This window comes from Archocentrus centrarchus, unplaced genomic scaffold, assembly GCF_007364275.1.
Source record: "Archocentrus centrarchus isolate MPI-CPG fArcCen1 unplaced genomic scaffold, fArcCen1 scaffold_24_ctg1, whole genome shotgun sequence".
NCBI classification, from domain to species: Eukaryota; Metazoa; Chordata; class Actinopteri; order Cichliformes; family Cichlidae; genus Archocentrus; species Archocentrus centrarchus.
Genome location: NW_022060254.1, coordinates 2,461,693 through 2,475,721, shown reverse-complemented (window position 1 = coordinate 2,475,721; position 14,029 = coordinate 2,461,693). Strand labels below are relative to the sequence as shown.

The following is a 14,029-nucleotide window of genomic DNA, read 5'->3' as shown; positions in this document are numbered from 1 at the left end:
ATAAGCCGTAACTCCTAGACAGTGAATGCTTCTGTTAAAGTGCTTAAATTAAGGCTGCACTTCATCACGTGGTTGTGCAGTGAGGCAAACTGTGCCAAATCTCCCTGCTTCGGAGGTTAGCGCGAGAGTGAAGATGTGTATGAGTGGCGGGTACTGCCATTCGGAACCACGTGCAGCCCATGCTGTGCCACTTACGCCTTACAGCGTCATGTGAAGGACCACAGCGTGGGTAATGAAGAAGTACTATACTCTGTGCTGCACGCGTTCTATGTGGATAACTGTTTACAGTCTCTGCAGTCTCAAGACCAGGCGCGACAGCTGATAGACAAGATGCGGGACCTCCTGGCCCGCGGAGGCTTTGACATGAGGCAGTGGGCGAGCAATGTACCAGCGGTCATTGCTCACCTGCCCACTGAAGCCAGATCGGCAGGTTGTGAGTTATGGCTAACTGCTAGCAAGACTGAACCCCAGGAGTCCTCCCTTGGCCTCCTGTGGCGCTGCGGCCCAGACACACTGGGCTACAGGTACCGCGCTATCCCAGCTGGCGAGCCCACGCTGAGATATGTGTACAGGGTACTGGCGAGTCAGTATGACCCGCTAGGTTACATCATCCCCTTCACCACACGAGCCAAAATCCTTGTTCAGGCACTCTGGCAAAGGAATCAGGGATGGGACGAGCCAATCCCAGATGAGCTCCGTCCAGCTTGGTTAGCTTGGGAAAGGGAGTTGCCACTTTTACCCACCATCAGCTTGCCTAGGTGTTATGAACCCCCAGTCTCAACAGCAACATCTGTTGATCTGCACATCTTCTCCGATGCCTCGGAGAGGGCCTACGGCGCTGTGGCCTATTTGAGAATGCTAACTGATGATGATGAGGTTCTTGTGGCCTTTGTGATGGCCCGCTCTCGCGTGGCACCGAAGCGACAGCTCTCCATTCCTCGTTTAGAGTTATGTGCTGCATTAGCTGGAGCACAGTTGGCTAACGTCCTGCGTACAGAGCTGACTCTGCCGCTGCGGGAAATAATCCTATGGACTGATTCGACTGCCGTCTTGCATTGGATTCAGTCAGAATCTCAGCAATACAAGGTGTTCGTAGGGACACGAATTGCAGAGATCCAAGAGCTTGTTGGAGCTGATAGCTGGAGGTATGTCCCTTCTGAAGAGAATCCAGCCGATGATATCACCCGGGGGAGGTCCCTGGGGGAGTTGACCAGCTCAGACCGCTGGTCCAACGGCCCAGTGTTCCTTCACCAGCCTCCAGCTAGTTGGCCTGTCTGTCCTCTTTTGCACTCTACTCGAACAGAGGAGACTCGCAGCACGGTCTTCTGTGGTAACCTTTCTGCAGATGACCCCCCTGAGCTAGATCTGACTCAGTTCAGCTCGTGGTCTGAATTGGTGCAGGCTATCTGCCAGGATCTGCACGGGGCGGCCGACACCCTTCCAACTGCTTCAGAGCGAATCGAAGCAGAGCTGGCCCTCTTGAAGCGGTCCCAAAGAGAGAGCTTTCCGACAGAGGTGACAGCATTGCAGGCAGGGAAACCGGTTCACTCGAACAGCCGATTGCTGCAGCTGTCACCGATGTTGGATAATGCTGTCGGGTTGATCAGGGTAGGAGGTAGACTGCGTAAGGCAGCTAATCTGGAGGGGGATGCAATCCACCCCATTGTCCTAGCACCAGACCATCCTGTCACGAAGCTGTTAGTGCAGGATTATGATAATCGTTTGCTACATGCCGGTCCTGACCGCATATTTGCTGAAATAAGAAGGACATATTGGATACTACGAGGACGACAGGCTGTCAAAAAACACCAGCAGAGCTGCATGGAGTGCCGGAAGTGGCGCAGCAAGCCGATTGTTCCTCCGATGGCAGACTTGCCTATGGCACGGTTGCGTATCAACCAACCGCCCTACTGGTCTACAGGGGTTGACTGTTTCGGCCCATACACCATAAAGGTTGGCCGCAGACACGAGAAGAGATGGGGAATCATATTTAAGTGTCTCACCACTAAGTGCGTACACTTAGACCTTTTGTGTGGCATGGACACTGATTCGTTCTTGCTTGCCTTGCGACGTTTTGTCGCCAGAAGAGGGAAACCCTTCGAGATCCTGTGTGACCGGGGCACAAACTTCAGAGGGGGAGACAAGGAGCTCCAGCAGGCCTTTGCGGCGATGGAGCCAGAGCTGCAAAGACAACTTGCCGCCCAGAGCATCGATTTTAAATTCAACCCACCACTAGCTCCCCACTTTGGGGGTACGTGGGAGAGGGAGATTAAGTGTGTCAAATCTGCCCTGCAAGTGGTCCTTAGGGACCAAATTGTCTCAGGAGAGGTCCTGCTGACTATGCTCGTAGAGGTGGAGGGTATTCTCAACTCCAAACCTCTCGGCTATGCAACCTCGGACATCGCAGACCCTGACCCCATAACTCCGAATCTGTTGTTGATGGGGCGGCGTGATGCATCCTTACCACAAGTGGTGTACGGTGATGGTGACTTGTTAGGGCGACGGCAGTGGAAACATAGCCAGGTGCTGGCTGACCACTTCTGGGTTCGATTTATTCGCCACTACCTACCTAATCTCCAGCCTCGCAGGAAATGGTACAACAGTGCTCCCAATCTCACGCTTGACCAAGTGGTTCTGATTATCGATCCACAGCTCCCGAGGGCATCCTGGCCGGTCGGCCGTGTCACAAAGGTGATCCCCAGTGATGACGGCAAGATACGTACCGCCGAGGTAGACATTAAGGGATCTAAGTATCTACGCCCAGTGGCTAAGTTGATCCCACTACCTAAGATGCCTGAGAACTGATGGGTCATTGGATTCTTCGGGGATATTTGAGGGCTTTACAAATTCATTACTTGAATTTGGGGGCGGCTGTGCCAAATCTCCCTGCTTCGGAGGTTAGCGCGAGAGTGAACATTGCAACTGCGAGATCACGGTGCTCACTGTTTACACCCTGCACGGCAGATCGGCGTACCTAATAAAGCGGCGAACGAGCATCACAGTAAAAGGACAGTTTCGGAGGACTGGGTGTGCGTTCATGAAGCCCGTACTTGCCATCCTCCCAAAGAGATGATACCAATGGAGCCGGCAGAGTTTGCAGCTCAGCTCATTGCCCGCCTGGAGAACCTGAAGAGGCAGCAGGACACCGCGAACACATTGGAGGAGAGGCTGCAGCAGATTCAGGAGTACCCAGAGTACCAAAGAATCCTTTGGAGGCTCAGCTACTCAGACACACACATGGGGTGGTGGTGGAAGCTGCAGCCACCTACGCAGCCACCAGCCAGCCCAGCCAGCCCAGCCAGCCCAGCCATTCATCCAAGACCCAGCTATGCCTCCCCTGCCTCCTCCCAACACTTTGGCGCAGACTGGAGGAGGTCTCCACCAAGCCCACCAAGCAAAGATACGCACAGACCTTAGAGAGCAGGTATTCAGTGTCCAGTCTTCAGCGATAGAAGACCCACCTCATGCCTGTTCGGTGTGGGGCGTCTGTCCCTCAATCCCAGCCCCGCTGGCCCCCGCACGACCAGTCTCCAATCAGAATATATATATATATATATATATATATATATATAAATAAATGTGTATCATTTTTATTGGCTGTCCTTCAGTGAGCTGGCACTAGGCTAGGGTGAAAGAGAGTGTTCCTCTGAAGTGCACTCAAAAAAGTGAAATAATTGGGTTGTGCACTTTATATTATTTTGATGTTTTCAGTTTACTTAAAACACACATCTTTAACTAACCAGTCACCTACCTGTTACCAATGCGGTGCCTTCCCTGTGATTCACTTGTGAGACGTTATTAAAGACTGTTCCATTGCACTCCTGGGTTGCTGCAGTCTTTCTTACCGAAGACTTAGGCCTGACTGTATACACCACCTAACCAGTATAACCCTTACACAAACGTATGGGCTGTTACAGCCAAGGAGAGGATACGGGATTACTAAGATTTCCCCAAAGATGATATCTGTTCCCAGAGTCGTGTATTAAAACGGAAGATTTTATTCTGCTTTTTGCATGATTAAAAATCAGAGGAAGTGACAGAAACAGCAACAAAAGGCTGGAGGCTGTTGGAGCTGTCGCTGGGTGCATCCTGGACAGAGATTCAACCAATCAGCTTTCATATCCTTTCATACACTTACAGCTAACTGAGAATCACCAGTTAATGCATGATTTACTGTGGCAGGAAATCCACAGAGACTCCAGACCAGCAGCAGGTTCAAGCTTCAGGGTTCTGGGAGAAGACGTGCTAACACTACACCGCTTGTGCTCAGTTCAACAATAACAACAATAATAAATAGCTTCATGGGACCACGGGTGCACGAAATCTGCTCAGTTTGATGTGGCTGTCTCACTGAGAGATAAAATAATCATACTGATGGTCACAAAATGCATCAAGTTACAGGACGACCGTTATAAAGATGAATGGCAGCCAGAGATAGGAGGGCAGCGAGGTGGAGAGGCGTTAGCACCATCAACTCACAGCAAGGTTTGAGTCTCCTGATCGACGGAGGCCTTGCCATGAGGAGTTCCCATGTTCTCCGTGTACCTGTGTGGGTTTCCTCTGTGTGCTGCTCTCCCAGTCCAAACACATGCATGATATTAACCTTTGACCCCGGGGACTGTAACCTGACCGTAGGTGTGAGTGTGAATGGTTGCCTGCATCTCTCTGCTGGTCCTGTAATAGTCCAGAGTCTATCCAGCCCCTCACACTATGACGAGGTCAACTGGAGATGGTGGATGAGAGGGAGGTAAAAGTGCCTGAAGTATAGAATAATGATAATATATAATTCATGGTGAAATGTGGCTTTTAGTCTGAAGTGCTTTGAGTGGTCAGTCACACTAATAAAGCTCTATATTAATGCCAGTCCACTGACAGTGTCCGTAAACCGCAGGTCATGCTGGAAGCACGTTCCTGGTGTTTCTGACAGGGCTGTGCTGTCCACAGGAAACCAGCTCATCTTTGAAGGCTCCGCTTCTTCATATCTGCAGTTCATCTGCCCAGTGGCTCTGTGGAAGAGCAGCAAACGCGTTAAAGCACAGCTTCAAATCTGTTCTAATTATTGGGCAATTAATGTTGTGCTGCACAGAGACAAAATGTGACTGTCCAAAGTGGGATGGATCCCGTCTCTCCCCAGGAAGCTGCCCGACATCATTTTTAGACGGCACTCAGACAGACAGACAGCAGTTTAAGGCTAAACATGTCACTCCTGATTGTGGAGGGGCAAAGAGAAACTCGCTCAGATCCTCACGCTGACCATTTTTCCTGCTTCTAACAAACTGACAAAATGTTCACGTGCTCCCTGACAGATCCCACCCACTAAGAGGAGCCATGATGAAGGGATAGTCAGTGATATCCACGTCACCTGTAAGTGGTCATAATCTGATGCTTGATTGGTCTAAGTACTAGCCCACAACAGAGTATTCTAGAGTCAGACGTGAGGCCATCTCTGAGCCAGTTTAAGATAAAGCTTATCTGAAATTCCTGCAACAGGAAAATGATCCCAAACCCAGCAGGAAATCTATAACAGAACGGAAAAAAAAAAAGATTACCTCCAAGTTTCTGCTGCTAAAGGTGGTTTTATAAACCACTGAAACATGTGTGCAGGGTTTTCTCACTTTGGCCTTCTGGCTTCATGCTGTTACATAAATAATGACACACTGTAATGTGTCCTGTTGTTTAAATCCTTTCAGAATCGGATCAGGAGCAGATGTTTGCATTATGTCCTGATACAGAAAACACTGGATGAGCGTCCGCTCTCTTTCTCACAGGATTATATACAAGCACCACCCAAAGCTGTAAATGCTTTTCTACTCTACATGAGCACTCAGAGCGCTTTAAACAGCATGTCTCATTCACCCATTCATACAAGCACGTATCCAAGGGTACTTTAAAGCAGCCAGGAATCGAACCACCGACCTTCTGATTAGTAGATGCTCTACCTCCTGAGCTGCAGCCTCATAAATCTGCCACATACCTACATATTAGTTGACATGCATCTCAACATTTTTACCACAGGGGTGGCTGTAGCTCAGTGGGTAGAGCAGGTCACCTACTGATCAGAAGGTCAGGGGTTCGATTCCTAGCTACTCCAGGCTACATGCCAATGTATCCTTGGGCAAAGTACTTAACCCCAAGTATGAATGTTAGATAATTAAAGCACTTAGTTAATATGGAAGTGCTTGTATGCATGGGTAAATGTAAAACGTGTTGTATTTTCTACTCTGACTGAGTAGAAAAGCGCTATATAAGATTTACTAAGACCATTTACTAAACATCATCAGCCAAAAACCGAAGAGATTCTGGGATTCTGGTAGCAGCCTCTGGGATAATCGATTCCCACAGAGCTTTCTGTGAGAGATTTTAGCACACGTCCAACAGGAGGCGTGCAGACATCCAAAGTGAGCTGAACGTATGTTGAGCTTGAACTGACCTGGGATGCAGACAGCGTGACCTCCTCCAGGTCGGAGAAGCCGTGTTTATGGCGGATGAGACTTCCCCACAGCACCGAGCTGCCACAGGACGGACACTCTCCCTCGACCGGTAGAAGCTGGGATGGCTCCGACTTCAGGAAATGTCTGGCGAGGCAGATCACGTGACCGCTCATCCCGCAGGATGGATGGACACACCTCAGCTTCTCTGACACCTCAGGGAGCACGAAAATGACACTTTGGTTTCATTTTAGTGTTTCACAGTGATCACAAAGGAAAAAACATTCACTGATGATCTATTTCAGTGCAGGTGCAGCTCTCACTACTGCCTGTGCAGACGGTTTCAGTCCAGCTCTGTGAGCACATACTAACAGGGACAGAGGACCAGTGTCTGAGTGTGGGCAGGAGCTCAAAGACATTTTATTCTAACGGTTTATTTGCTGCATCAAGTTTGGAGCAATGATGTGAACTGAAGCGTGATTGGCACTGCAGGGAGAGAGGCAGCAGCAGGAGAGCTGCACACCTCCTCCTCTGGGTGCTTATTCAAAGAAAAGGCCTTAAAAAGGGGTTCAAATTTATTCTGGATGAAAAAAAAGACACAATCAGGATATTAATGCAGATATGATGCAATCAAGCTGAGATGGTAGGTAGTTTAAAAACTAAATAAAAATCTATGATCCAGATCACCAAACTGAAATAATCAATGAATATCTGGGGCAGTGAACATTTATATTCACACACTCACAAAATCTGCACAATGCCACTGGCTTAGAATACAGCTGCTTACTTTCAGTTTAAAGTTATGAGTGAGTTAATCCTGCTGAGTGCTAAAGGCATGTTGTATACGGATCTCTACAGTGTCTCTACCTTCACCAGCCCCTTGCAGAGAAAACACCTGGACGCCTCCTCCTCTTCCTCATCCTGAGACGGCAGTGGGGGTCCCTTCTTGGCTCTCACGGTGCCAAAGGTGATGGGGATGTGGAGGGGAGGCTGCAGGCCGGCCTCAAAGTCCATCCTGTACTCCTGTTTGAGCCAGCGGGCCGTCAGCGGCATTCTGTTCCACGGCGCCACCCTCAGCATGCTGGTGACGACTCGCCAGTGGAACGCCAGGCTCGACTCTTTTCTGGAGCGCCGAGAGACGTGCGAGAGCCTCCTGGAGGAATGAGGGTGCTGCCACGCCCACTCAAACTGACACAGAACCATGATGACAGTCAGCTTCCTTTGGAATCACAACATACTAGGGTTTAATATTTTTCCCGAAAATGACATGAATCAAATCCCGGGAAATGACGAGCCATTTCCCGGGAATCCCGGGAAAAAGTTTATTTATTTATTTATTTTAATTAGGCCTTCTGTAGCCTGTGTCGGCCTTAACCTATTGTGATATTGTAGAGGTAGCTTTCCAGCTATGTCCTGTTATGCCCAGTAGGGGGTAACGTCGGCTTGATTAACGCAATAAAACCTACATCTCGACATTCGAGTGCTCGAGCTATGCGGTGTTGTATCGTTCCTCAACACTCCCTTAACAAATATAATTAGAATATTCCTCCATTGTACATGGAATTATACCAAGATATTTTACAACTGCTGGTGCAAAACAATACGGTTCATCTCCACAGCATTGATAAAGGCTCAGCCACGCTGTTGTGGCGACATCTGTTGCAATATATCTCCACCAGTGGAACGCTGTAATAGTCATTGAAAAGTTAACTACCGTACTACACTATAATATGGCATAACACAGGGCCTCGAGTAATGCACTACGACTTGGTCATTGCCATTCTGGCAACAGCAAATTTATAACACCGTGTCTGAGGGTTAAAGTAGGTTCGCTGTGAATCGTCTTTTGAAAAACTGGCCAATCCTTATAGCCTAAAAAATATACATTTTACTCAACTCCATTTTAAAAGCGAAATATGTTAAAGCAATCTATTTCATGATAATTTCTTCACACATTAGGCCCGTATCCTAATTCATGATTGTTAGTAAGCGGCTGCAAACGAGGAAAAGAAACACTCGAAGTTAAACAGATATTTCTTTATTGTTCAGGGCAGGCATATTTTATAGGCTATATAATGCAATATAACAATATATAATAATATAAAATTATATAATACAAAATACCTTAGGGTAAACACATTGCCTACGATTTCAACAAATTAAAGAGGAAAAAAGCACAACTGTGTAATACCTCTATTAAAACGCTTGAGATGAAGGCTGAAGCCTTAAACGGAGGCTGAACGTGCCTGAAATGAAGAGTAATGCTTTTCGCATTAAACGAACCCTTCTCTCAATATTTCCTTAAATTTAACTTTCTGAAGCTTTCTTTTCTTTCTGAAAGTCAAATCGACGCGCGCGACTTTTTTCCCGGTTTCCCGTCTAACGTTTCCCGGGAAACGGGAAATGGTTCTGATCGCATTTCCCGGGAATCCCGGATCCCGGGATTAAACCCTACAACATACTCAGGCCAGATACTCAGGCCATTGGAGCTTTTCAATAATAAAGTATGAATGTGATTTCTTTCTTTATAAAAAGCTGTGGATGGAAGGTATTTACTGCTCTGGTCTCACTGACCACTCAAAGTGCTTCAGAAAATCATTCTTCCTGAGTCACAGTCTGAATGTGGTTATCGTGTAGTTACAGCTGAATAAGCCCATTTACAGGCCTCTAACGAGAAAAACAGCACACACTGACTCATCCTGTCCCCATGCCAGGGATCATTTATACCTGCACAGTAATGAATGCAGTTACCACATGTGTACCAAACCTATAAATACACATAGCTCACTGTCTGCTATTCAATCAGCTCAGAAACTGGAAACCTTCTTTCCAAAGCTCTGAAGAAAGGCACCGATGTACTCGAGTACCCCTTTATTATAGTCACAATACTGCTTTGTTTTCATTTCCATCAGAGAAAGATGAGACAGGATACTCCACATACTCACCCTGAGGGCCGCAATGTCAGAGGGGAAGCCGTGGATGATGAGGACCATCTCCCTGAGCACAGACACATGCAAAATGTCATGTGACTCCAGACACAGTACAGAGCGCAGTAAATGCAGAGTATAGTGTACAGTATAGTGTACAGTAGAGAGCTGAGAGCGTACCACGGTCCTCTCCCGCTGGTCTTCTTGGCCCCCCCGCGGTGCCTCCCGGCGTTGTGCTGTCCTATGCGCCGCTCGGGGTTCACGGTGAAGCCGATGTAGATGCGGCCCTTGAATGCGGGGTTGATGCAGTACAGCATGTACACCCCATAGAAACCTTCCACCTCCACCACCATGGCGACAGCTCAGCTGCCCACAGTAACCATACCGTAAGAATCCCGTTATTTTAACGATTTCTGCATTGTTCCGTTAAATGTGTGAGCCACCGCGAAGCCTGGTAAATAAAACAGCGGAACCATGTCGCAGTAGCCGACAGATCTGCCTGATGAAAATAAAAAAAGAGCACAAGCCTCTGAGCGGCTAATAAACGCTTCACATCTCATAAAACAATCCTACACAACACACGTGACCCTGTCTATTTGTTTGTGTCTTTGTTTGTTTGTTGTGCTGCGTTCAAAACTACAAATATTTAGTTTGGCTTCTGCACGGACCGCTAGCATTATGATTGGCTATTTTAAATGCTAAAGCCCGCCCACAGTGTGAATAGACCTCCAATGATTGGGCACAGTCGCATTTGCTGCAATGCTATTGGTGTTTGGGTCTGTCTGTTGTGACGTAAGCGGCGGTAGACGGAACCCAGCGGGTGCGGGCAGGAGAGCATCACAGCCTGCGGTAATACTCGAGATTAAATAATCGTACAGCTGAGGAGCAGACGATTTTAAATCATACCGAAACGTACACGTGAATATGACGCCATCATTTTAGGTGTCAGTCTGTGTACGTCAGTGATTAGACGCATCACCTGCTGCTGGATAAGCGCGGACTCACAGCGGTGTTTCCTTTGTTTTCTGCAGACATGTCGGTGACAGCGGATCACATCCGGGACAGGCTCACCGCGGGGCTGGCGGCGGTGCACGTGGTAGGTTTGTTCCCAAAACATGGTCTCTCTCTCTGTGTGTGTGTGTGTGTGTGTGTGTGTGTGTGTGTGTGTGTGTGTGTGTGTGTGTGTGTGTGTGTGTGTGTGTGTGTGTAACATACCAGACTGCATTCATATGGCTGTCAGCTGTTGATCGATAGATAATTTATTGATTCCGGAAGGGAAATTATAATGTCACATGTATTTCTACTCTCATAGGCAGACTACACATATGCAACAGTGATAAAACAAAATAAAATATAAATGTTTCACAGCTGTACTGAGAGCCCGTTTACACTGTGGTTCAGTGAGCAGCGGATCGCTGTGTTACCTCAGAGCAAGAAGGTTCCTGGTTTGAACCCCGGCTGAGGTCTTCCTGTGTGCCGTTTGTGTGTTGTCATAATAGCTCCACTTCACCCATCCACTGCAAATCTACCCTTACAAGAACCTGATGCCATCATATCTAACAGTTTTGTGCTTGAAGTGTATTTTTCTGATACTTGCATTCTTTAATGAAGTAAAGGTACTCATGTATTTGATGTGCTCACTCAGGAGGTGGAGGACACGTCGCCCAACAGGTGTGCTGCCAGCTTCAAAGTGCTGGTGGTGTCGTCGCAGTTTGAGGGCAAACCGCTGTTGCAGAGACACAGGTAATAATACTTAACCCAGTGTGAGTGTGTGTGAGTGTGTGAGGTGCTGCTGGGTTACACAGCAAGTACTTGGTGAGGTCAGAGGAAACTGCAGTACTGTGCAAAAGTCTTAAGCCACTTCATATTTTGTCTCCACAGCCTTTCTTGTCCTTGTTTAGTGTTGAGCAGCAGAAGGTTCGGCTGCTTCTTCACTCAGCATGTGCGTTGTTGTTGTTTAATATAGTGAGTGACGTGGTGCAGCGGAGTGGATAGACAGCTGCATTAGGCGTGGCAGCATACAGTTTTTCTACCCTCTGACTGTTTTTGGATAATTCCAAAATAAACACTTTAAAACTGAGTTACATCTACTGTCATACACGTCAGACGGAAGTTACTGTGCAGGCAGCTCAAAAAGGGCGCGTGGAGCCTTATAAGGAACATCAGTACACCCTGAGGTATGGAAAAAGTCACTCTGAGTGCTCAACTTAGAGTAGAACAGGGCTTTATTAGATCCAGTCCATCACCTGACCATTTTCAGAGGAATGTGCAGTGTTGTGTCTGCACATAACTGACGACTTAGCAGAGAAACCTTTTTGAATTCTGTCTTTAGTTGAATCTATAAAAATATTAATGATAAAACAGTTTGATGGGCATCAACAAGGTGATTCTCAGAGGAGTCGAAAACCTGTCTTCTCTCAGCGTGGTGTGCAGTGTGTCCTTAAACATTAAACTGGACCAGTGGAGGACAAAATAAATGCGAGGCCTAAAAAAGAATCTACTGCACGTGAGCAGCATCTGAAAGCCACGTCCTTAAAGAAAAAAAAAAGAAACAGCAAAGACCTGACAGGACCTGAGAGATGCATGTGGACCTTCAGCTGATCATCTACTGTTCCCTGAAGTCTCAGTGGACTGGTGATTGTTAATGGTGGGAAACAGGGAGGAAAGGCTGGACTGGAAATCAGTGGCAGCAGGTCTGATGGAGCGATGAATCCAAATATGGTTTAACTCGTCAGTGTGATGGAGGAGGGCAGCAGAGAGAGGCTGCAGCCATCTGTAAAACAGGGTGGAGGCTCTGTCATTTCAGCCAGCGGTGCAGGATCATCCTGACAGAGGACAGAACAGAGCTGTGAAAGTCCTTCAGGAATTCCTGAAGATGACACACTTTCCCAAACCTTTGACTGGGACTGTACCTCAAGAAATTCCATGAAAGTTTCCCTCAGAGAGCTCAGGCTGTGCTGAAGAGTAAAGGTGATCATAGCAATATTGACCTTCAAGCTCTATAAAATTTTACAAAAGCCTTCTGTTTCCACGCGCATGTTTGCAGGCTGCGGTAAATCAAACATCTAATTCCTATTTTCTGATCAAAATGTAAAGAAATGAAGTGTAACTCAAGACTTCTGCACAGAACATCTCTGTGTGCTTCCATTAAACCCCTCTGCTCTGGCTTTTCACTGTAATTTCCTGATCTTTGTGTGTCTCTGAAGCTCGTCACGTCTCTGCTGTGTGTTGGCAGGATGGTGAACACTTGCCTCGCCGAGGAGCTGAAAGAGATCCACGCTTTTGAACAGAAGACGCTCACACCAGAACAGTGGGAGAAACACAAATCACAGTGACGCACACGCCAATCACACCGTCGTCATAAACGTCGCCGATGGAAAGCCGCTGATCGCTCTGCTTTAATTCACTGGCAATAAAACTGTTTGATGCTTCCTTCTGTTTCTGTCCCATCATTTTTATTGGGCTCTCTGCAGCCTGTTGGATCCTACAGTGAGCTCAGAGTACATCTTAGGACAGAGTGGTTTAAAGATGTTTCCTCTGGAGATGCATTTGAGAGAGAGAAATTCACAGATCAAACTGGATTTCATGACAATTTTAGGAAAAGCTAAAGAAAAACGACTGGAAGTTTTGCACAGGCTTCCAAAAATCTCCACAGAGTGAACTCTGTGGGAGAACTTCAGCATGGATGAGAAGCTCTTCAGATGTTCAGAAAGGTCTGCGATGGTGTGACAAACTAATGTTAATAGGTGCACAGGGTGGGTCTGCTAATAGTGGTGTCTTTATGAGTTTTGTTACTAACTCCACAGGATAAAGAAGTTTAATGAATGCACGCTGCAGAGCACATTCAGTCTGTCCTGCCCTGGATCAGCGGTGCAGGCTGCAGGTTATGGTGGGGGGGGGTATTTTCTTGGCCCTCTTTAGGACCAGCTGAGCATCATTTGAACACCACAGCCTACTCCAGTATCCACCCTTTATGCCAGGGCTCTTCAACTCCAGGCCTTGAGAGCCCCTGTCCTGCAGGTTTTAGATGTGTCCCGGATCCAACACACCTGAATCAAATGGCTGAATTACCTCCTCAGTATGCAGTCAGGTTCTCCAGAGTCCTGCTAATGACGTCTATATTTGACTCAGGTGTGTTGAAGCAGAGACACATCTAAAACCTGCAGGACACCGGCTCTCGAGGCCTGGAGTTGAAGAGCCCTGCTTTATGACCTCAGTGTAGCATCCTCTGATAGCTGCTTCCTCACGTCACAAAGCTCAGTCATCTCGGCTGGTTTCTTGAGTGCGGCAGTGAGTTCACGACTCCACAGTCAGCAGATCTCAGTCCAGCAGAGCTTTGAGATTCAGGCCGTTTGCTGTCTCTGCTGAGTCTGTGGACATGTGATGTTCTTACTTTAAAGGTCACATTTTAGAAATGCATGATGGGGAATCTCACTTCTGTACAGCATACCTGAACCAGGACTGGCTGATATGACGGAAGGTATTGTGCCACAATATTAATTTGAACATGGTACCTGCAGCATTAACAGCTCTGCTTGTATTTTAGGCTTTGATTAAAACAATAAGAATAAGATGCTTTAGCTTCATTCCTCAGATCCAAGAGGACCTTTGTCTGTCTGCTATTTCAGGGTCAGCCCAGATCAGCTGTCTAAAAGAGAAATCTTAAATAATATA

At 47.4% G+C, this 14,029-nt stretch overlaps 2 protein-coding genes across 3 annotated transcripts; one reads left to right on the top strand and one right to left on the bottom strand.

The window, feature by feature from the left end:
* Positions 1 to 3,975: 3,975 nt before the first annotated feature.
* On the bottom strand, positions 3,976 to 10,222 carry slx1b (SLX1 homolog B, structure-specific endonuclease subunit). The gene is made up of 5 exons (XM_030723234.1): positions 9,536 to 10,222; positions 9,374 to 9,425; positions 7,296 to 7,616; positions 6,431 to 6,643; positions 3,976 to 5,006 (listed from the first exon to the last, which is right to left on the bottom strand). Exons 1-5 carry the CDS (start codon positions 9,706 to 9,708, stop codon positions 4,977 to 4,979), a joined length of 789 nt encoding a protein of 262 aa, XP_030579094.1. The 5' UTR covers positions 9,709 to 10,222; the 3' UTR covers positions 3,976 to 4,976.
* zgc:112271 (bolA-like protein 2) lies at positions 9,700 to 12,787 on the top strand. Of its 2 annotated transcripts, none has more exons than XM_030723246.1 (4): positions 9,700 to 9,741; positions 10,387 to 10,451; positions 11,001 to 11,098; positions 12,591 to 12,787. In XM_030723246.1, the coding sequence occupies exons 2-4, from the start codon at positions 10,389 to 10,391 to the stop codon at positions 12,688 to 12,690; spliced, it is 261 nt and encodes an 86-aa protein (XP_030579106.1). In that variant the 5' UTR covers positions 9,700 to 9,741; positions 10,387 to 10,388; the 3' UTR covers positions 12,691 to 12,787. The 2 variants fall into 2 exon arrangements, with proteins under 2 accessions (XP_030579106.1, XP_030579105.1); XM_030723245.1 differs by lacking the exon at positions 9,700 to 9,741 and adding an exon at positions 10,137 to 10,204.
* Positions 12,788 to 14,029: the final 1,242 nt, after the last annotated feature.

Excerpts from the sequence above, each read along its gene's own strand:
- slx1b (XM_030723234.1), bottom strand. The coding sequence starts at position 9,708 with ATGGTGGTGGAGGTGGAAGGTTTCTATGGGGTGTACATGCTGTACTGC. Across the intron at positions 6,644-7,295 it reads TCTGCAAGGGGCTGGTGAAG|GTGTCAGAGAAGCTGAGGTG; the intron begins GTAGAGACACTG and ends GTGCTCCCTGAG. Across the intron at positions 5,007-6,430 it reads TCACGCTGTCTGCATCCCAG|AGCCACTGGGCAGATGAACT; the intron begins GTCAGTTCAAGC and ends GCTCTTCCACAG.
- zgc:112271 (XM_030723246.1), top strand. The coding sequence starts at position 10,389 with ATGTCGGTGACAGCGGATCACATCCGGGACAGGCTCACCGCGGGGCTG. Across the intron at positions 10,452-11,000 it reads GGCTGGCGGCGGTGCACGTG|GAGGTGGAGGACACGTCGCC; the intron begins GTAGGTTTGTTC and ends GTGCTCACTCAG. Across the intron at positions 11,099-12,590 it reads CCGCTGTTGCAGAGACACAG|GATGGTGAACACTTGCCTCG; the intron begins GTAATAATACTT and ends GTGTGTTGGCAG.